Here is a 22130-nt window from a genome sequence, read left to right on the forward strand (position 1 = left end):
CCACTACCGTGGCTCCGGTCTCCACACCGTAGAAGTCCACCACCACTACCGTGGCTCCGGTCTCCACACCGTAGAAGTCCACCACCACTACCGTGGCTCCGGTCTCCACACCGTAGAAGTCCACCACCACTACCGTGGCTACGGTCTCCACGCCGTAGAAGTCCACCTCATCACCACGACTCTGTCCGTACCTCTCATACACTGACACCTTACTCAGTGACCGTCCGATCTGAGCGCCTGTCCGTACCTGATGAACACTGAACCCTCAGTGTTGCCAATTCGCCGTCCATTCCTCTCTTAAACCCGAGGCTAACGCACTAGTACTATCCCAGTCGGACCCAGGTCGACCAATCACCCGCACCAGTTATCACGCCGACTTCTCCGACGTCATCTCAGCGTTCCAGCCTACGGCGAACCAACAAGCATCCCCCAGTCAGAGTACACCAGCAACGGATCCCGGACCAACGTCGCCCAGTGAGAAAATTCGCATTTTTGCCACCCTTTCGTTTGCTTAAATAAAAGGCGAATCGTCGTTTTTAACTAAACCTCCCGAGTTTTGTCATTCTTCTTTGCCTAGCATGCTGTTCACCTTTTGCCTGTGTTTATTTTGTTAGTTGTTGGGTCGATTGTCTCTGGACGGCCGGCCCCCGCAACAAGTGGTGACCCCGACGTGATACTTAACATAGGCAAAAACAGCTGGCAGAGAAGAGGGCTAAAAATACAGACGGACCCGACGCGACTTTTGATACGGGCAAACAACTGACACAGAAGATGGCGGAAGGCACCGAAGAACACGAAATTAACGCATCAACTCCCTTCATTCAACTACCGCCATATAACCCCGTGAACACCAGGAGTTGGTTTATTCAACTGGAGGCGATTTTTGCATCCAGGAGAGTCACACGCCAGGACACCAAATATGCCGCAGTGGTACAGGCCCTACCTGCAGCCGTTGTGGAAGAAGTGGAGGACATCCTGATGAATACACCCGAACACCTTCCGTACACCCACCTCAAAGACGCCATCCTTAAGCGCACAGGCCGCTCGGACGAAGATCTTATCAGAGACCTGTTCTCTCACGTGTCTCTCGGCGACAGAACCCCATCCCAGCTCTTGCGCCTTATGAAGAGTCGCCTCGGAAACAACACCATGGCCGAGCCTATTCTCCGAGGCCTATGAATGGATCGGTTGCCCTCGAACATCACTCAGGTTTTGGCCCTGGTTCCTATAGAAACTCCCCTGGAAGTGCTGGCCGATTCAGCAGACAAGGTCTATTCTCGGGGCCATGAAAGAGTCCACCAAGTGGACGACACCCACGAAAGAGTCCACCAAGTGGAAAGGACTCACCAAAGAGACCACCAAGGCGATAACAGCCCTCAAAGCCTTGCACGACGCTTCGAAGAGGAGATGGCCCAGATGAGAGCCGAACTCCAAGAGCTGAAACTCACCTTACTCCAGAGGCAACGAAACCCAGACACCCACACTCGCGGTCGAAGCCCAGCCCCACGCACGCGTTATAGAAGCCGTACCCGCAGTTCGAGCCAGAGACGGAGCTATAACCCCAACGAATGCTGGTACCATCAACATTTCGGTGACCAAGCTCGCAAGTGTCAACCTCCCTGTACACGCCAAAGGACACAGGGAAACGAATAAACCAGCAGGCAGTGGCGACAACCCCTGCTGGTACACACATGCATAGTCGTCTTTTTTATGTGTGGGACCAGAACAATGGCCTAAGATTTTTAGTCGACACCGGTGCAGCCATCAGCGTCATACCACCCACCAACAAGTCAAACCTAAGACCCGCCCCATTTCAACTTCGGGCAGCAAACGGTTCCATTATAGAAACCTACGGGAACCGAGAACTAACTCTGAATATTAAGCTTAGGCGTGACTTCAAGTGGTCATTCACGGTGGCAAATGTCAAAACCCCCTTGCTCGGTGCTGATTTCCTGGCACACTACAACTTGACCGTCCACATGAAGACAAGGACCCTATCCGACAACACCACATCGCTCAAGGTTATAGGGACCCCATCAAGTTGCAACACAACCGGGATTAGCGTAACAACTCAACACGACCCACGCTACGCGGAAATCCTGCGCCGGTACCAGGACATCACTCAACCTATCAAGCCTACCGACACAGGAGAACATCAAACCCAGCACCACATAAAGACCACTGGACAACCCGCATTCGCACGGCCACGACGACTCCCCCCACACAAGCTGGCATATGCCAAAAAGGTTTTTGAAGAGATGTTGGCGGACAACACCATCCGTCCCTCAGACAGTCCATACGCATCGCCACTACATTTGGTACCCAAGCCTGATGGGGAGTTCAGAGTCTGCGTGGACTACCGAAAACTAAACGCATCCACAGTGCCCGACCGGTATCCAGTTCCACACATCCACGATTTCGCATCAGGCCTACAGGGGGCTCGTATCTTTTCGAAGATCGACCTGACCAAGGCATACTACCAGGTACCAGTTGCTCCAGAAGACATACAGAAGACAGCCGTTACAACCCCTTTCGGGCTGTTTGAATTCTTAAAAATGCCCTTTGGACTACGTAATGCAGCCCAGACTTTTCAAAGACTCATGGACGAGGTTCTGCGTGGCCTGCCATACGTCTACGCCTACATAGACGACATCTTGGTGGCCAGCAGAGATGTGGAGACCCATGCAAAACACCTGGAAGAAGTGTTTCGCCGTCTGAAACACTATGGACTCCGAATCAACTCAGACAAGTGCGAATTCGGAGCACAGCATATAAACTTCCTAGGACACCACACCGATGCTCATGGGATCACTCCACTTCCGGCGAAAATAGAAGCGATACGGGATTTTCCCATGCCAACATCCATAAAACAATTACGACGTTTCTTGGGCATGGTAAACTTTTACCGACGTTTCATCCCCAAATGCTCAGATCTCCTCACACCCCTGACAAACGTCCTCCAGAGAAAAAACAAATCCATCACTCTGGAAGGGGAACAAGTAAAAGCCTTTCACGCAGCAAAAGCCGCTTTAGCAAACTTCACAAAGTTGGCACACCTGAACGAGGACACCCGGACGCACATCTATCTCACTACAGACGCCTCAGATACTGGAGTAGGAGCTGTCGTGGAACAGGAGAGTGAAGACCAACGCAAACCTATAGCCTTCTTCTCCGCTAAACTTTCACCAGCTCAGTCGAGATATAGCACTTTCTCCAAAGAGCTGCTAGCAATCTACCTCGCTATCAAGCACTTTCGCCACCTACTCGAGGGCCGCAGTTTTACTGTTTTAACAGACCATAAACCTCTGACAACCTCTCTGTCCAACAACTCGGACAAATATTCTGCCCGTGAGATCAGGCACCTGGACTACATCTCCCAGTTTACCTCCGACATTCAATATGTCAAAGGCGAAAACAACACTGTTGCTGATGCCTTGTCCAGGTCCAACATCAACGCCTTGGAAGACAACCCGCTCAGCCAGGACCGGATAGCAGAGGCACAGGACTCCGATACAACCCTCCCAGATGTGTTGGCAAACACATCCCTGCAGTTAAAGGAATTCCCGGCTCCCTTCAGTAGCAGAACCATTTACTGTGACACCAAACTGAGCCATCCCAGACCTTACATACCTCCAGCACTCCGAAGGCAGATCTTCAACCATCTCCACGGGATGTCACACCCCAGCAAACGGGCCACAGGAAAACTTATCACCGACCGTTTTGTTCGGCCAAATATGAACTCGGACATCCGGAACTGGGTGTCAACGTGTCTTGAGTGCCAAAAATGCAAGGTACACAGACACACAAGATCCCCACCAGGCACATTCAGCAATCCCGATGCTCGTTTCAGTCACATTCATATCGACATAGTCGGGCCCCTTCCAATGTGCCAGAATTACCAGCACCTCCTCACTGTTGTGGACCGTTTCTCCAGGTGGCCAGTGGCAGTTCCCATCAGAGACACCTCGGCTAACACGGTAGCAAAGGCCGTCCTGCAGGAGTGGATTGCAGTATTTGGTGTGCCCGGCATCATCACCACAGACCGCGGTGCACAGTTTCAGTCCCTACTCTTCCAGGAGTTTACCCAACTACTTGGCGTCAAGCACATCAAGACCACAGCCTATCACCCTTGCGCCAACGGCCTCGTGGAAAGATTTCATCGGACCCTGAAAGCTTCTATGACCACAAGACACCCCACCAACAACTGGGTGGACGAGCTACCTCTTATCCTCTTGTCAATTCGAAACTCACTGAAAGAGGACCTAGGTAGTTCCCCAGCAGAAGTAGTCTTCGGCACGACACTCTCTCTACCTGGCCAATACTTCGAGGATACCACACCCAAACCTACTTCGGCAAGTCCCTTCACTCAAGAGCTACGCCATAAAATGTCCCAACTCCAGTACTCACCACCCAGGCAACCATCATCACCAACCGTCCACATCCCTCACCAGCTGCAGGATTGCGAATATGTCTTCGTACGAAACGACGCAGTAAAGAGACCACTAATACCAACGTACCAAGGTCCATTTAAAGTCCTGCAGCGTACTGAAATACATTTGACCATCAACCGAGGAAATCGGAACGACACCATTTCGATCGACAGAGTTAAACCAGCTTTCCTGGAAAAGACATCGCAAGGGGCAGAACCTGTCTTAACTCACCCAGACGCCGAATCAGCCCCAACAACAACAACACAATCACAGCCAGCTCGCCAAGAGACAGACCAAACGCCAGAAGCGTCCAGCCCTCCCACCAAACACACCAGGCGTGGAAGAAAGGTTACCTTTCCAAGTAGATATAAGACGTACATCTACCATTAGCGGATTATACCCAAGTATCCAGAGAGAGGGCATGACCATAAAACATCATATTTGTAATTGAGTATGATCAATTATCCAGGGAGAGGGCCTTGTCGCGGCTAGGCCGCTAACAACAACAACAACAACAACGACAGCACAACAAACGACCAGCCTTTAACAGCCTCCGCCGAAATCAGCAGTAGCAGTAATGTCGGCGGCCGTCACGTGACTCCAGCGCCCCGTTGTAGGAAAGAAATTTAAAAAAGACATCTTTTCTACAACATAACAAAAACAACTAACTTTAATTTCCTGGAGAAACTTCGTGAAATACACACAACGAACTCCTCCAGCATCGACTGTTTGTTAAGAACATATCCGAGAATTAATATTAACTGTTGTTTAGAAATAGAAACAGCTGCCTGCCCGTCCCCGGTGACTGGCAGCCTCCTGAACATTTCGGCGATATTTCCACCGTTCGCCAGCTTGGTTCCCATGCAAAGCTCCGCACTTGCTCACGGTTCCCCTACCGTTCGACGCTCGCGCAACTACTGTGACTCCAGTCCTTACACTGTAGCAGTCCAGTCCACCACCACTACCGTGGCTCCGGTCTCCACACCATAGAAGTCCACCACCACTACCGTGGCTCCGGTCTCCACACCGTAGAAGTCCACCACCACTACCGTGGCTCCGGTCTCCACACCGTAGAAGTCCACCACCACTACCGTGGCTCCGGTCTCCACACCGTAGAAGTCCACCACCACTACCGTGGCTCCGGTCTCCACACCGTAGAAGTCCACTACCACTACCGTGGCTACGGTCTCCACGCCGTAGAAGTCCACCTCATCACCACGACTCTGTCCGTACCTCTCATACACTGACACCTTACTCAGTGACCGTCCGATCTGAGCGCCTGTCCGTACCTGATGAACACTGAACCCTCAGTGTTGCCAATTCGCCGTCCGTACCTCTCATACACTGACACCTTACTCAGTGACCGTCCGATCTGAGCGCCTGTCCGTACCTGATGAACACTGAACCCTCAGTGTTGCCAATTCGCCGTCCGTACCTCTCATACACTGACACCTTACTCAGTGACCGTCCGATCTGAGCGCCTGTCCGTACCTGATGAACACTGAACCCTCAGTGTTGCCAATTCGCCGTCCGTACCTCTCATACACTGACACCTTACTCAGTGACCGTCCGATCTGAGCGCCTGTCCGTACCTGATGAACACTGAACCCTCAGTGTTGCCAATTCGCCGTCCGTACCTCTCATACACTGACACCTTACTCAGTGACCGTCCGATCTGAGCGCCTGTCCGTACCTGATGAACACTGAACCCTCAGTGTTGCCAATTCGCCGTCCATTCCTCTCTTAAACCCGAGGCTAACGCACCAGTACTATCCCAGTCGGACCCAGGTCGACCAATCACCCGCACCAGTTATCACGCCGACTTCTCCGACGTCATCTCAGCGTTCCAGCCTACGGCGAACCAGCAAGCATCCCCCTGTCAGAGTACACCAGCAACGGATCCCGGACCAACGTCGCCCAGTGAGAAAATTCGCATTTTTGCCACCCTTTCGTTTGCTTAAATAAAAGGCGAATCGTCGTTTTTAACTAAACCTCCCGAGTTTTGTCATTCTTCTTTGCCTAGCATGCTGTTCACCTTTTGCCTGTGTTTATTTTGTTAGTTGTTGGGTCGATTGTCTCCGGACGGCCGGCCCCCGCAACACCAGTAACGTAAACGTCTTACGTTATGGGGGGGGAGTCAATGAAGGTGATTTTTATATCTCTTGTGCTTTTTTAAGCATTTCCTATGCAGAAAGTTTTCTAGAGGCTTGAAAAAGTGGTAGTCGGTAGTTGAGAGGTCTAGACAGTACTACGGATTAGGCAGAGTTTCGTAGCCCAATGCGTTTAAATTCTGCAGGGAGAGTTTAACAACGTGCGGTCTGGCATTTTCATTTTCAGGTTTTTATCTTTATATATCTTGGAAATGGTCGTATATGTATCATTTAATTTAGAAGCAAGTTATTGTACAGTTGTGAATTCTTCGGCTAAGGCTTTTAATTGATTATTGTCAACATCCGACGGCTGATTATTACGCTCATCCTTTTAAAGACTTTCGTCTCCTCCTAAATCATTCGTTGACATCTATGCTGATGACACGACCAGCTACGGCAACACATCAAAGGCTGTAAATGACAAAGTTCTCTCAGATTCTCTCTCCTCTGATCTCGAGCGCGTGGTCCAGTGGGGGAAGATGTGGCTGGTTACCTTTAATGCATCCAAAACCAAACTCCTATCATTACATCATCAACGCTTTGATCTGGCATCAATTGTGATGGATGGCTCTCATCTGGGTGAGGCCCCGTGTTTTGACAAGCTTCTGGGTTTGACCTTTACTCCTGATCTCAAATGGAACACGTACATCAAGTCTGTTGCCAAGATCGCTGGAAAGATGGTGGGATCCTTCTACCGCTCCAGAAGATATCTCACTACTGATGCAATTCTCTATCTATATAAAAGCCAAGTACGTCCAAGTATGGAATACTGTTGCCAGATGTGGGCAGGAGCTGCTAAAAACAGCCTATCCTGCCTTGACAGAGTACAAAATAGACTTCGTGGCTTTGTGGGGGATGCCCCTTTCTCTACCCTGCAACCTCTCTCCCACAGAAGAGACGTTGCAAGCCTATCCTTGTTTTATCGTTATTTCCATGGCAGGTGCTCGTCTGAACTCAAATCTCTGCCCCCCCCTCGTCAATCTTTCACGAAAAACACCCATCTAGCTGAATTCACTGTGAAAATTTTCCCCCACTCTATATCTGTGCCTAAATCAAAACGCTGATTCCATGAACAAAGCTTCTTTCTTAGAACTGCCCGCCTGTGGAACTCTGTTTCGTCTGCCTGATTCCTACCGGACTACAACTTGGATGTCTTCAAGTCCAACGTTAACAAATTCCTAATGAACTGCCTCCTTCTCCACACTAACGTAATGTACTTGCAATAACCCTTATCCCTGAGTGGCTTCCAGGCCTTTATAAGTGGTGATCACTGTGTAAAAAAAAATGAAATTTCTCAAACATCCATTGTGCTATGTGTTTCACAGGTCAAATGCTTTCTTGATATCACGAGCTGTTTCAACACCTTTTTGGCCTAGCTGGAATTGAAAAAAGAAAATTGTGCGAATTTTCTTTTTTCCATCTTATATCCAATGTTATAAAAAATGTTTTCAAACGATTGTGATTTAAACGATTACATAGAGCGAATACTGGTCTGTAAAATGATATATAAAATAAAAATATTAGAGCGAACACTTACTTGAAAATACATAATATGAAATCCAAATTTTAAACTGCACAAAAACATTTCAAATTAATACATAGCTAATTTACCTACTTCATTACTTACGCATAAAAACATGAAATATAATTTCAATAACATGAAATTTTAAATAATATAATAAAGAATGACGATACAACAGTTGAAAAAACAGCAAAAACACCTATTGTTCAGCTGACACACCTTTCGTAAAACTGTTATGGCGAGGAGTGGACTTCTCTATTTCTTTATTAACTTTCAGAACCTCTTTATCCATTTATTTTCCTTGTGGAATACCTTTCTTGAATATCCTTTTATTACGGCCACCCACCGCAGGATATATCAAAAACCTTGATTTAAAATAATAACATACATGTTGTTTAGGATACTATATATGTTTTTAAAATATTAACTAAATAATAACTTGGAATATAATCAATAGAAAGCTAAAAATAATTGCAACAACATTTCTGCAAAACAAACTATTTAAGAAAAAGTTAACAAAAAGAGAGAAAAAAAGAAAACTACGAGTAATAGAAGTACGAAAAAAGGACTACTCCTCGCACAGGAATAACTCGACTCTGCAAATAAATAAAAAAAATCTACACGATCCTAAAATGATTAATAAAAATTACCACGGTTAAAACCCCTAAGAACTCTTTCTGTGAAAAAAAAAATGAAGCGCCAGAAACAAGTCACTGAATAAAAATTCAACATATTTAAAAAAAAAAAAGTACAAGATAAATTCCTGTTTTATATTCGATAAAAGAAAATATAATTATAAAACCATGTGCAAATCCAGAATTCAACTTAATTAAAAAAAGAAAGAAAACTCTTTATAGTGTATGTATCTGTCATGAAACGAAAATATCATATTCCAAAAATTACATAAATTGATAAAGTTTCATAAGGAAGCGAGAAAGGTGTGTCTTAATCAACTTCATTAAATAAAGACAACTCAATTCGAACTACAGAGATTTTAAAAGCAGGCTGGTAATGGCTATGGTATACTATTAAGACAGTAAAAATAGTAAAAAAAAAAATGATTTTTTATATAAAGAAACACTACCTGATTAATTTACATTAAAGAGACAATGAAGTTTGTCGGAAAATAGAGCTAGTGTCAGAGAGATGGAATGATGGAGTACTGTTGCCACATCTGGGCAGGAGCTACTAGAAGCAGCTTATCCTGCCTTGACAGAGTTCAAAATAGACTTTGTAGCTTAGTTGGGGATGCTCTTTTCTCTTCTCTGCAACCTCTCTTTCACAGAAGAGACGTTGCAAGCCTGTCTCTGCTTTATCGTTATTTTCATGGCAAGTGCTCGTCTGAGCTTCAATCTATGGTGCTCCATCGCCAAATTTTACGAAAAACACTCGTCTAGCCAAAACCACTATCAATAATTTCTCACACTCTGTATTTGTGCAACGTAGATTCCATGAACAAAACTTCTTTCTTAGAACTGCACGCCTGTGGAACTCTCTTCCGTTTGCCTGCTTTCCAGCTGACTACAATTTGATTGTCTTCAAGTCCAAGATAAACAAGTTCTTGATGAACCGTCCCCCTAAGTAATCCAATTTACAAAATTTCCACTACTTATGATTACTACACTATAATCTCATTGATTAATGTATACCCATTAACCCTTATCCTCGAGTGGACTCCGGGCCTTGATAAGTGGTGACTCCTTTGTGAAAAAAAAAAAAAAAAAAAAAAAAAAAAAAAAAACAGGAATATTTGATTTATATAGTACGTTATGAATCATATTTCCTATCTCTCTTAACAATTAGGAATTTTCCGAAAATGTTTCACTCACAAAAATAATTAATTAAAAATGATTTGAAAAAAAAAAGTCTTTCGATTAGATGAACATTGTTTCATTCATTTCAAATAATCTATTACGAAATACTTTAGTAAAAAAAAGATTATTTTAAATAATTCACCACACCGTTTAATACAGCAATTCTTCCTTACACTAAACGGATCTCAAACGAATATATTTCTGTTTCATAAAAAATTCAAATATAATAATGAAATTATTATTAATGAAAAGAAACCTAACAATAACCCTCCTTCTCTGAAAGCTGAAAATTTATTTGATAATCAATCTTTATAATTGAAAACAAAGATAACACCTGGAGTCAATTATTTATTTACACTGCATTCATGTACCTCGTGATTGTGTAGCGAGCTGCTACTACTATGAAACTAGGTTGTATTCTCACCTTAGTTCTCTCTTTCTCCCTACTCTTTTCTCTTTTCCTTCCTTTCTTCTTATACGTCATCAGACGTTCCAGCCAATGAAAAGCGAAAACGGTTTACGTGGGACATTCGAGTGAAGGAAACGTCCTTACTTCCACGGCGACTAGAGACAGAGCACACACCTCACTCCTCAGCTCCCGTTGGGTAGCCAAGAGGAGCATTGAACATTAATACAGACTTTGTAAAATGCACTGCCTTTCTTTGTAACCCGAGTTTCGGGAAAACACACATATATATTGGATATATAAAACCTCATGAATTCATAACAAAGTCGCGTTACACGTCCTTATTGTTATAAGAAGACAATGTCTTCTTTTACCAGTATTTCGTGCTATTTCAGCGCTCCAGTTCTTCCTGTTATCGGAGGCGCCCCGAAGTGGGAGCCTACCGAAATGGTGACCTCTAATTAGTACCCCTGTTAATGTATGGTAATAATACCATAAATGGATGACGCTTGTATTCTCTGGAGACTTTGAGTTGTTCACTTTGATCTTTATGGATATTAAAAGTTTAATCCTATTATTTATTAGATGACGTATATTAGTTGCACTTCTAACATGTAATTATTTCCTAGTTTATAGGTATACTCATATTAACGTTAAATATTAAACATCGGGCACACCCATGATTATTATCATTATCCTCACCTCCACCAGAATGCATTTTCTTTTCTAATTGTTTTAGACTATGCATTTTACAAATCTGGATTAGATCCACCAAAAACTTAAATTTATATGTGATATTTGTCGCCAGCAAATCCAAATCACATAACATTACAATGTTTTAACGCTAGCAATTTATGAAAAGAATATTTAATTTCCAAAATGCAATATACGAGTTGCCTTCAATAAGTTTTCAGACTTTTTTGGACAGTCATTTAAAACTGTCAGAGACTCTTGAAAATTATGTTATTGTTATATATGCTATATGAGAAAATTGTAAACATGGCAATATTCTAATTGTTTTAAGCAATGCATTATACAAATATCGATTAGATCCAACAAACATTTCAATATATGCGCGATATTTGTCGAAAGAAAATCCAAATCACATAGCATTACAATGCTTTAACATTGTATCAATTTATGATAAGAATATTTAATTTCCAAATGGTGTGCAATATATGAGAGTGCCTTCAATAACTTTTCAACTCTTGAAAATTCAATATCTTATTGTTATACATCATATGAGATGACTGGCCGTTTTTTTATGATTTCAGACTCAAATGAACAGCTACCGCAGAAAATGGGCTCCCAGTGAAAAGACAAGGAACACTATGCTGAGGTTTTAATAACTAATTAAATATATATATATATATATATATATATATATATATATATATATGAACAAATGATTAATAAAACATGTTTAAAGACATCTTGAAAAAGAGTTAAAAACATATTTAATTTGAAAAAAGGAAGCACAAGATAAGTGGATAGTCCTTAATCCGCGAAGTTTTGAAGAAATACTCTCCTTCTCATCAGAGGGCAGGAATTAGCAAAATGCAGGATCGGATTTTGCATATAAATATTTAATATTTATAATATATTTTAAGTTTACCATTTTGAGTACCTTGGTAAACTTATTGTAATTTTTATTATATATATATATATATATATATATATATATATATATATAAAATGGCTTAATCACATTGACACACTGATTCAGCATTCGATCACCGATATTACGCAACGTTTAACCTAGTCAGCATTAAATGAATTACTATTTGGTGCCTCCATGTACTATATGGTCTCTCTGCTTATCTCAGCATTATTTCCAGTCATCTTGGGCTTAATATCAAAAATAACATTTCTAAGCAAATATTTATTGTTAAGCTAATGATGTCATAATTAAATAAAGTTACTTCGTTTGGTTGACTGTATTTATTTGATGGCTCCTCTTACTGAGTCAATCATAAATAATAATGAATAAAAAAATTAAAAAATTAAATTAAAAAATAGGTTTGGAAAAGAATCCTGTGTTTGAAGTGAGCTGCTCGCCGAGCAAAACGACGAACAGCTCCTTTAAAATAATTTTTCATAAACATTAATAAAAAACAAATATTCAGAAAAATTAAGGAAAATAAATAGTCAGACTTGGCTTGTTAAAAGAAGTGTAATTTTATTTACCCTTTTGTGTATCACACTCATGTGGTTTCTTTGTGTCCGTAGAAAAGAAAGAAATCTTGACTGACTGGGTAAATGTTCTCTTTTTTTTGTCGTAAAGTCGAAAAGAAAAGATAAATTAAATATTTTTCTTTGGGATAGCCGTTCAAGTGAAAAGTGGCGTAGAATGGTAAGAAGAATGTTTTTTTGGTTTCATTATGAGAACTGGCATAGCGCGTGCCGCGCACATGTGACACACACAGCACACAGCAGTAGTGTGTGTTAACTCCTCAAGGGTCAGCGAGCGAAAGAGGAAGAGAGGGCACTCGAATTTGGTGCCACGGTTTTTTGTCCTCTTTTTTAGAGCTCTCCGGAAACGGTGACAATTCAAAAGTCTCTGTCAAATTTTAGTTCCGGGGTAGACGCTACATTACCCCCCTACTAGACAGTATGTCGATAAGGAGAACAGAATGTCACTGAGTGTAAACAGCAAATCGGTGTGGGCGCTGAATGCGTCTACCCGACCTGGTAGAAATGGTCGTGCTCGATGAGTCGGGGTCGTCAAAACGGACCGTAGTCTTTGGTTTCTGCATGTGTGTGACATCATCGTCAAAAATCGCTTTCTTTAAGTGATCGGCACTGACCGAGTCACGTCTGCCGTTAATCTCGATTATGAAGAATGTTGGGTATCTCTTGAGTTTTAGTTCCGGGGTAGACGCTACATGTTCAAGTCATTTCATATTATCGTTCATGTTTTCAATTCATGTTTGTTTTAATATATTAAGTGTCTCTCTGTCTGTGTTAACACTCGAATACAGAATAAATAATGAAATAAAAAGTGAAAATATTAATAAATCGTTAAAGACTTATCTTTATAAAGTTTGTCTCCAGCTGATCAAACAATAACTAAAAATATAAAAAGACAACAGATTTCATGATAAAGATCTTACCATGAGGTTAACTGATAGTTATTATATTATATAAAGTTTATCTTTAAAAAGTTTTGCTAATATTTTTTTATTAGGATAGTTAACCATTATATTACTTTCTTGCAAGTTTATTTTGTGGAGGATGTGTTAAATGTATTGGTAGGTGATTGAGAAGCAAAAGGTCACAAGTGAAAACGAAATATAACAATTTATGATAGTGAAAGGATGTAGATGTATTTACATAAATATACATGTGAAGAAATGAATATAGAAGGAATAAGAGTTCGTTGGCTAGAAAAAGGAATTAAGTTACGTTACTTGCGATTTATAAGACGATAGGTCAGGAGTGCTGGTTGAGTAGCCATGTCTACCAAAGTGACTCATCGGGAACATGTGGACTGATTATTTTTTTTTTAGCTTGGATGAAGAATCTTACCTTAAAGTTCCTAATCCTTAGAATGAAACTAATATATATATTTTAAGTTGTATCTATGTAACTATGTTCATGCAACTGTGTCTATTGATGTATATAATGTTGTTACAAATTTAAGAAAAAAATACATATATTTTGAATTGTGTTTAGATAACTATGTTCATGCAAATGTGTTTATTGATGTATATATAATGTTTTTACAAATTTCAGAAACAAACCTTAATACATATATTTTGAATTGCGTCTATGTAACGATGTTTATGCAAATGTGTCTATAAATGTATATATAATGTTTTTACAAATTTCAGAAACAAAGATTAATGCATAAATTTTAATTCGGCTGTCTACTTTGTCTCCGCCTGATCAAATAATAACTAAAGAACAGATTTCATGAGAAAAATCCTATCATGAGGGTAACTAATACTTCTTAACAGACACAGACACACAACTTATAGTAAAGTTTATTTTCAAAAAGTGTTGATAAAGTTTGGGTTTGCAAATATTCTGTCTAATTTTTGTTTTCTTAATTAGGGCAGTTGCCTCTAGCACAAAAATTACATAACTTATTTGCAAGTTTTCTGTGCTTTCAATGTATTTAAGAGACCCTTTGCACCACTTGATCTTCTATGAGATAAATCTATATCCGAGAGATCTTTTATGCGTCTGTTACTGTATGTATAATGATCAATCTTCTGTTTTATTAGTATGATCGAACAATATCGACTCTAATAAGTCCATCTGCTTTCACAAATTTCAGAGACAACATTGATTTTAACCAATCATGCCTGACTCAGTTATATGTGAGATCCACTAAGACTCTAATAATTGTTACTTCTTTGCGAAAAGAGTTCCTCCATATTGTTTTTTTAATCTGCATTCAAGTCAATAATGTTCATAGATGTTATATGCTACCAGGTGAGTGATGAGCTTTTATATTTATCTGTGTTCGATTGACTGTTATATTTATTAACCATGTAACAAAGTAAGGGTGTGGGTAGGTTGATGCCCCCCCCCGTTAGGAAGAAAGGCAAAACCCCTTGGCATCAAGTTGTTTATTTAAGAAACCTCAAAACTCTGTGTGTTAAAGGTTAACAAAAACTGTATTTACTAACTGTTTATTTGAGTTCGATCAGATCTTTGAAGCGAGCCATTGTGTTATTTTTGTAAATGATAATTTAGATTATGGACTGAGAATTGAATTTCTAAACAAAATATTTATTAACCATGCTTCTGTGAGTTCATACCAAATCAACAGATACAACAACTATAGTTGTTTGAGAGTGATGAAGACTTGGAAAGTTGTCATTTTGTTTTCACTAGCTAGAAGTTCTCATAGGAATAAATGGGAAAACTAAGCGATGAGCTTCCTTATCAATAATTAATTCTTGTTGCGACCAGAATTCCGCCTGATAGTTTTTAAGCCAGTCAATAATTGTTCATAGATGTTGTATGTAAGCAGGTGAGTGAAGATATTCTATATTTTCTAGGCCGCAGTGCCTAACTGTTATGGAAATGTGAAGGTTTTTCGTCTTTTATCACCCATGCTTTTGTGAGTTCCTTACAAATCAACAGATCTATAATTGCTATAGATTGATAAAACAAAAAATATAGTTGGTACAGATTGATATAACAACTATAGTTGTTATACATTGATAAAAAAAACGTTGCAATAGATTGATAGAACAACTATAGTAACGATGGATTGATAAAGCAACAACGATTGTTGCTATTGATAAAACAACTATAGTTAACATCACTTGAAGAAGGTGCATAAAAGCTAATGACATATTATTTGGGTTGCAAACACTATGTGATTTTGAATATTTGGTCATGGTTACAAGTGAAAAGTATCCTCATGCCAGGTTGTTGTGACAAATCCCTATACCGAGAAACCTTAGACACTCAAGGATGGTGTCTAGTAGGAATTAAAAAGTGTGAGTTCTCATGTGAGTCACTAACTTTGATTTGTGAGAACCACTATATTTACACACTTCACAAGAATATGGGGGTTTCCACAGTATGAATTCTCATATGTCTCACTAACTTTGATTTTTGAGAACAAGAATATCTGCACAGTTCACAAGAATATGGCTTTTCTTTTTTTTTTATTTAACTTCAGTAAGTTTTAAGATATAAAGGGGCTCCCTCCTGGAGCTAACACTTGATTCTGTTATGTTTTAAATTTATATCGAAGGCTCTTTGAAAGGCCAGTTGCTCCTATCAAACCGGTATAATGTTTATTTATTTCTTTCAGAGACCATGTTGTTTTTAGATCATTATTTAGGTCCTGATATTTTATCTTTTCCCGTTCAGCTCTATTAAGGCCAAAGTCGTTTGGAACTGTTACATCGATAATGAGTGCAGTCCTTTCGGGCTAGTTCCATATTACTATATCTGGCTTGATGGCCTTGTCTTTTGTGTATCTGCCCGCCTGTATGTCTTTGTGATAGAACACGAACACTTTTCTGTTTAATGTTATCGATGGTGGTTCATGTTCTCAGATGTTCGTCGATCTGTCAAGTTGCATCTCTCAACAGATTTTCAATGGAGGTACTTACATAATTTGTTGTGACGGACAGTGTAAAGGCCATCTGCCAATAAGATTGGACATGCAGACATTAGGTGGCTTGGGCTCTCAATTGCTGAGTGGCAAAACCGGCATTGCCCATTTGCTTGTAGGCCAGCCATTTTTTGGAATCAATTTGTGAGTAAGCCCTGATCTTGACTGGCTACAATAAGTCTTTCCCCATCAAATGGAAGTCTCTTTCTCTTGAGCCATTGGAGTGAAGCATCTTTGTCTATATATTCCTGTTTAAGCTCCTCTAGGAACCTTCCTGCTCTTTTATGTTGTTCCCATCCTTGTTTTTTTTGTGTGTCTATCTCGATTTTGGTGTATTTCTTTCTCTTTTTTCTTGCAATCTGTGTTGCTTGTTCATCATATACCTCAGCAGTATTTTTCAGTATGGCACTTCCAAAGTTTTCAGCAAGCTTTGTGACTGAGGTTTGTTGGGGTAGGCGTTCATGGTGGTCCCTCACTATTTCTATTGACATATCTGTTGAGCTTTTAACATATTGCCCCATGCTTACTATGGTGGCTCGATATGCATGGTTTATTACAGTGAGGCCACCCTCTTTTCATGATAGGTATATCCTGTCCATACATTGGTTTCGATATATTATTTTATGTAAGGTTAGGAGTTTCCTGGTCGTTGTATCTAACCTATTGATATTGCATTGAGGCCAACCAATTACATTCTCCTCTATACCGAGGTACTTATATGTGGCATCCTCTCCTAGGTCTTCAATCAAGCCATCATTGAACCGAATATTTTCGGATGTAGTCTTTTTTCTTTTTTTTATTGTGCATTTGGCACATTTGTCAAATCCAAACTCCATGCAAACATCCTCTGTGAAAGTCTTTACATTTTCTATCAGAGAGACAAGCTGTTTTTCTGTCTCTGCATAGAGTTTGAGATCGTCCATAAAAAGTAGATGATTTACTCTTTTACTTTTTTCTTTTTTCCGTCCTTTACTAAGATTGTGCCCAGCATCATATTTTTAGGAGTTTGTTGAATGGGTCAATAGTAAGGCAGAAGAGCAGTGGTGACAGACTACCACCTTGAAATATACCTCGCTGACACTGAGATTTGAAGTTTGTATTGTCCCTTATGTTCTCATTGAAATTATATATCTCCAAACATCGCAGTATCCAGGAGTGAGGCACACTATCGAATGCATTTTTGTAGTCTATCCAAGCCATTGACAGGTTCCTTTGACGCTTTTTGCAGTCCTCGAGGATGGTTTTGTTGAGGAGAAGTTGGTCCTTTGTACCAAGTTTATTCCTGGTACATCCCTTTGGTTCGTTTTTAAGGTATTTGCCATCGGTCAGGTGTTGATAGATAACATCTGCAATCATTCCTGTAAGCTACTTGCATGTGGTTGGGAGGCAGCAGATAGGCCCGTATTTATTGGGCAAGTGAGTCTCTTGGGTCTTGAGTATCAGAGTCGTTTTGCCAAGAGTTAACCACTCTGGTGGATCTTCCTCGCCGCTAACAACACGAGTAAATGCCTGCGCATAATGTTCATGAAGTGCTGTGAGTTTTTTTAAGCCAGAAATTTGGAATCTTGTCAATTCCTGGGCATTTAAAGTTGCTGAAGTGGATGATTTTTTTTCTTATAGCATCTTTCGTGATTTTTAGTGGTAGCATATTCTAGAAGTGTAAGCCATGTTTAGTTGCAAAACAGTTTCAGATGGTTCGTTGTTCTAAACAAGTCTTGAGGGGTGACTCGTTTGCAGTAGACAGAACAGTTTCCAATGGTTCGTTGTTACACACAAGTCCTGAGAGGTGACTTGTTTGAAGTAGACAGTTCCACGGAGCAAAATATTCTTACCGTGTCAAGATGGAAAAAACATGTGAAATTGCTACAGAAAAGGTTTAATATTCATGGACCAATTCTGGTTTCTGATTGGTTGGTAGCAGAACGTGAATTCATTCGATTCGTCAGTTCCTAGCAGCATCGTTTATAAATAGAATCGTCCGACTGTGTGAGATCATACCCCATTATAACACTGTTGTGATGGGATGTGTATCCTAGCGGCTTCGGCTGCAGGGAGACAGGGTAGTACAAGTCAAGGATTCGTCACTTGACACTCAGCTCACCAGGTGAGGGGTCGGGAACTGGCCCAGCACCTGTTGAACTGAAGTACGCCGCCTGGGTAATACCTAGGAGGTCCACTCTCCCAGGCCTTGCCACCGGGCTTTCCGGTGGGGAAGGTTATTGCTTGCTGCCTGAGGCGCCCCCACCGGAGAATGCCGACGGGGTTACTCGGGCAATTTTTAAAATTGCAGGAGTGCCCCTCCTTTAGGGGAGCCTGTGGGGTTCCAACTTTCCCGGCCTTGTGCGACATATTGCTGAGGTGGGCAATAATTAAATATTTACCCCATCATAACTCCACAATATTGCAACATCCTCCCTATTTTTTATAATGGGGAAGTCCCTTGTGTTCGTTCTGCTCAAAAATAAATATATATTTTATATTCAATTATACATAACAAAAATTAGAAATCATTTGGATCCTAGAATTTTAGCATGTAAAAAGACGCCATTTTTAATTGCGTTCAAATGTCAAAACAGATATGTGTACAAAGAAGTGAAATAAAAGAAATGGGATTTTAACCTTAAAAGGGGGTGGGTATGTGAAAAAAGAAGCCATTTCTTAAATTTGATTTTGCAGTTTTGTAAAAAAAAAGAAAAAAACGCATACATATAAATAAATATACATAAAAATAAACATACATGCAGTTTAAAGAGTTTTTTTGTAAATTAAAACAATGCAAAAAAAGATAGGACATTTTTGAAAAAAAGAAAACTAATGTGCACAAAAATAAAAGTCAATTGTAATTTCTGCGCACCTTAAAATAAGCATGCAAAAAGTATTTTGTCGAAAAGGAAAATTACGAGTTTTTTTTTCTTTTTTAAAGTGACTTTCTCTTTTTTTATTTCAGCAAAAGTATTAGTTACGCATTAGTAGGTTAAAGTTTTAATACAAATAAAATGGATACAGTTTAATGTCTTGTCCAGCACTATTTTTCTTCATATATAGACATTTATATACATACAGAGCCGTGAAAAAAAAATTATTCAGCTGAATTCCTCAACAAGTTTGGAGAAAAACGCTGTAACTTTATTCTTGTTGCGGGTTTGGTGAATTCATCAGCGATATTTTGTTCTGATGATATGTAATTCAATATAATGGATTCCGTTTTCACCTCGTTTTTTATGAAATAGTATTTTATATCTATATGCTTAGATCTTTGGTTGATTATCGTGTTCTGTGCTAAGACTATACTGGCTTAATTATCACAATCAGTTACTACGGGGCTTTTAGTTAATTCTGGCTCTAAAATAGTCTTTAGGATATTTTAAAGGTGGAGTGCTTCCAGGGTCGTGTGTGTGATCGCGATACATTCTGCTTCACACGTCGAGAGAAATACAATCTGTTGCTTTTTAGATTTCCATGAAATAATAGGGCCATTTTCTGAGAGTCTGAAACAATATCCAGATATACTCTTGCGATCTTCATCGTTTCCCCAATCTCAATCCGAAACACCTCCTAATTTTAGGGGATTTCTTGATTTTCTAAATACTAACTTCTGTTCTTTTTAAATAAGGCAGAACTTTTTTTAGCTCTGTTTAAATCCTTCATTGTCGGTCGTGATAATTTTTGTGAGTTTTGTTACTGTATAGCATATGTCGGGCCTGGTTGCAGTCATTAAATATATAAGACTCCCTATAATTTCGCGTTATTGTTTGTTATTTATTATTTCAGATTCTGTGTGTATATTTTTATTAATATCATTTTCGACTGGTGTAGAGCGTTTCTTTCACTCTCCCATTCCAAATTTTAATAGTATTTTGTCGATGTATCTCGATTGATTCATCGTAACAAGTCCTTTGCTTTGAGTAAATTCTATCCCCAGAAACCAGGATATTTTGCCGAGATCGGTCATTTTTAATCTTTTACTTAATTTGTTCTTAACATCAGTTAACATTATGTCACAATTTGAGGCGATTAAAATATCATCGACCCACAAAACCAAAATCAGTAGTTTATCGTCTTTGTGTTGGGTATATAAACAGGGGTCTACAGCGCATTGTCTAAATTGTTTAATAATATTATCATGAAATACTGTATTCCAACACTGAGCACTCTGTTTAGACCATATAATGACTTGTTAAGTCGCCACACGCTATTTTTCATTATAAATCCCTCTGGAGGGGTAATATAAATTTCACAGTCTATTGGGGCATTCAAATAAGCATTTTTACGTCCATTTGATGGATGTTTAGGTCATATTGAATGTTTTGATTCGGATCCATCGAAATAAAGACGCACGCTGGGCGCATAACCTCTAGAAGTGTAAGTCATGTTTAGTTTAAAAATATATTTTCTGCACAAGCTGCCACAAATCAAGGTGCAAATATAAACTTTATCCCCAATAAATCAAAACTGGTATACCCGAATGGAACTGTATTCGACATTAAAGAAAATGGAAGACTATATTATTTAAATAGCGTAGTCCCATCAAAAACCGCCTGCCATGATCTACAGACATGGCATAAAATTCTTGGACATTGCAATATTCCTGATATCAAAAAGTTGCCGACTGTAGTTGATGGAATGAAAATACAAACATCAAAAACTTCAACTGCGACGTCTGTACGCAAGGGAAAATGACAAACTATTAAAGCAAGATACCAGACACAAAGGCTAAAAAATCCTATCCATGGTGCATTGTGACTTGAATGGTCCCGTAGAACCGATCGCTAGAGAACATTATAGATATATGAATACGTCCATTTGATGGATGTTTAGGTCATATTGAATAGCAGTAGTCGATTTGATAATCTTTTATATTGTCGATCACAAAAAAATCGGGTCGCCTTCTATTTCTTTTTGGGATATGTTTCGACTTTATAATCATCATCATCATCATGGACACTCTTGTCTCCGTTATTTTTATTGTCTTCGTTTGTTTTAATTGTTTGAGGGAATATAATTTCATCTTCTTCATATGACGGGGTTTCGTCTGTAAAATTAAACGTGTCTGAATTTTACACATCGGATTCTTTTTATTTTTAGGAAAAAATACTAAATTGGCTGGACTGTTTTTATCGTATCCAAGAAATATACCTCTGTCGGCTTTAATATTCAATTTTCTGCTACCTTAGCTCCTTGCTGCACTTGGTTATGAAGTGAATAGTCGGTTTTAAGTTTATTCATCTTCTTTTTTAATGTTTCCCCTGGGCTGTCATATAACAGAAAGGCAGATATCTGGGATTTTCCCTTTCTGAGTTTTAAGATTTTCTGTTGTAGCCTACTTTCCAAGACTGATTCTTTTGTTTTGACCTGAAATTCTCCCTCTTTTTTCTGTTTATGGTGAGGCTAAAGTTTCCTCTGCATATACCATGCTGCCCCAAAAGTTGCATGGTTTATTTCAGTTAATGACGCATTAGTTGGGACAAGTTTTGTGAGAGCATCATTCACTTTCGTAACAAGGATCTTGAAGGCTTTGGTACAATTTATTTTCACCAGTCTGGGTCGATCTTCAACAGCCAGGCATCGTGCCATTTCTATTGTTAGCCAGTTCTTCTTCCAGCTTCATCTGGTTTGCATCCAATGTCATGTTTACAGGTGGGACATTGCAGTGTTGTTTTTGCCCATATTTTAGTTGAGATATTTTCAGGGGTGAGCCTTGAGGAGAGTTACCGTTGTTTATT

At 39.9% G+C, this 22130-nt stretch overlaps 1 protein-coding gene across 1 annotated transcript; it reads left to right on the forward strand.

Annotated features, from left to right (window-relative positions):
• Positions 1-771: 771 nt before the first annotated feature.
• LOC145248782 (uncharacterized) lies at positions 772-1179 on the forward strand. Its single transcript, XM_080110416.1, has one exon. It carries the CDS (start codon positions 772-774, stop codon positions 1177-1179), a length of 408 nt encoding a protein of 135 aa, XP_079966542.1.
• The last annotated feature ends 20951 nt before the right edge of the window (positions 1180-22130 follow it).

The sequence above is a fragment of the Euprymna scolopes genome, chromosome 27, assembly GCF_053919585.1.
Source record: "Euprymna scolopes isolate OS-2025 chromosome 27, ASM5391958v1, whole genome shotgun sequence".
Lineage (NCBI taxonomy): Eukaryota > Metazoa > Mollusca > Cephalopoda > Sepiida > Sepiolidae > Euprymna > Euprymna scolopes.

Coding starts and splice junctions, on each gene's coding strand:
- LOC145248782 (XM_080110416.1), top strand. CDS start 772: ATGGCGGAAGGCACCGAAGAACACGAAATTAACGCATCAACTCCCTTC.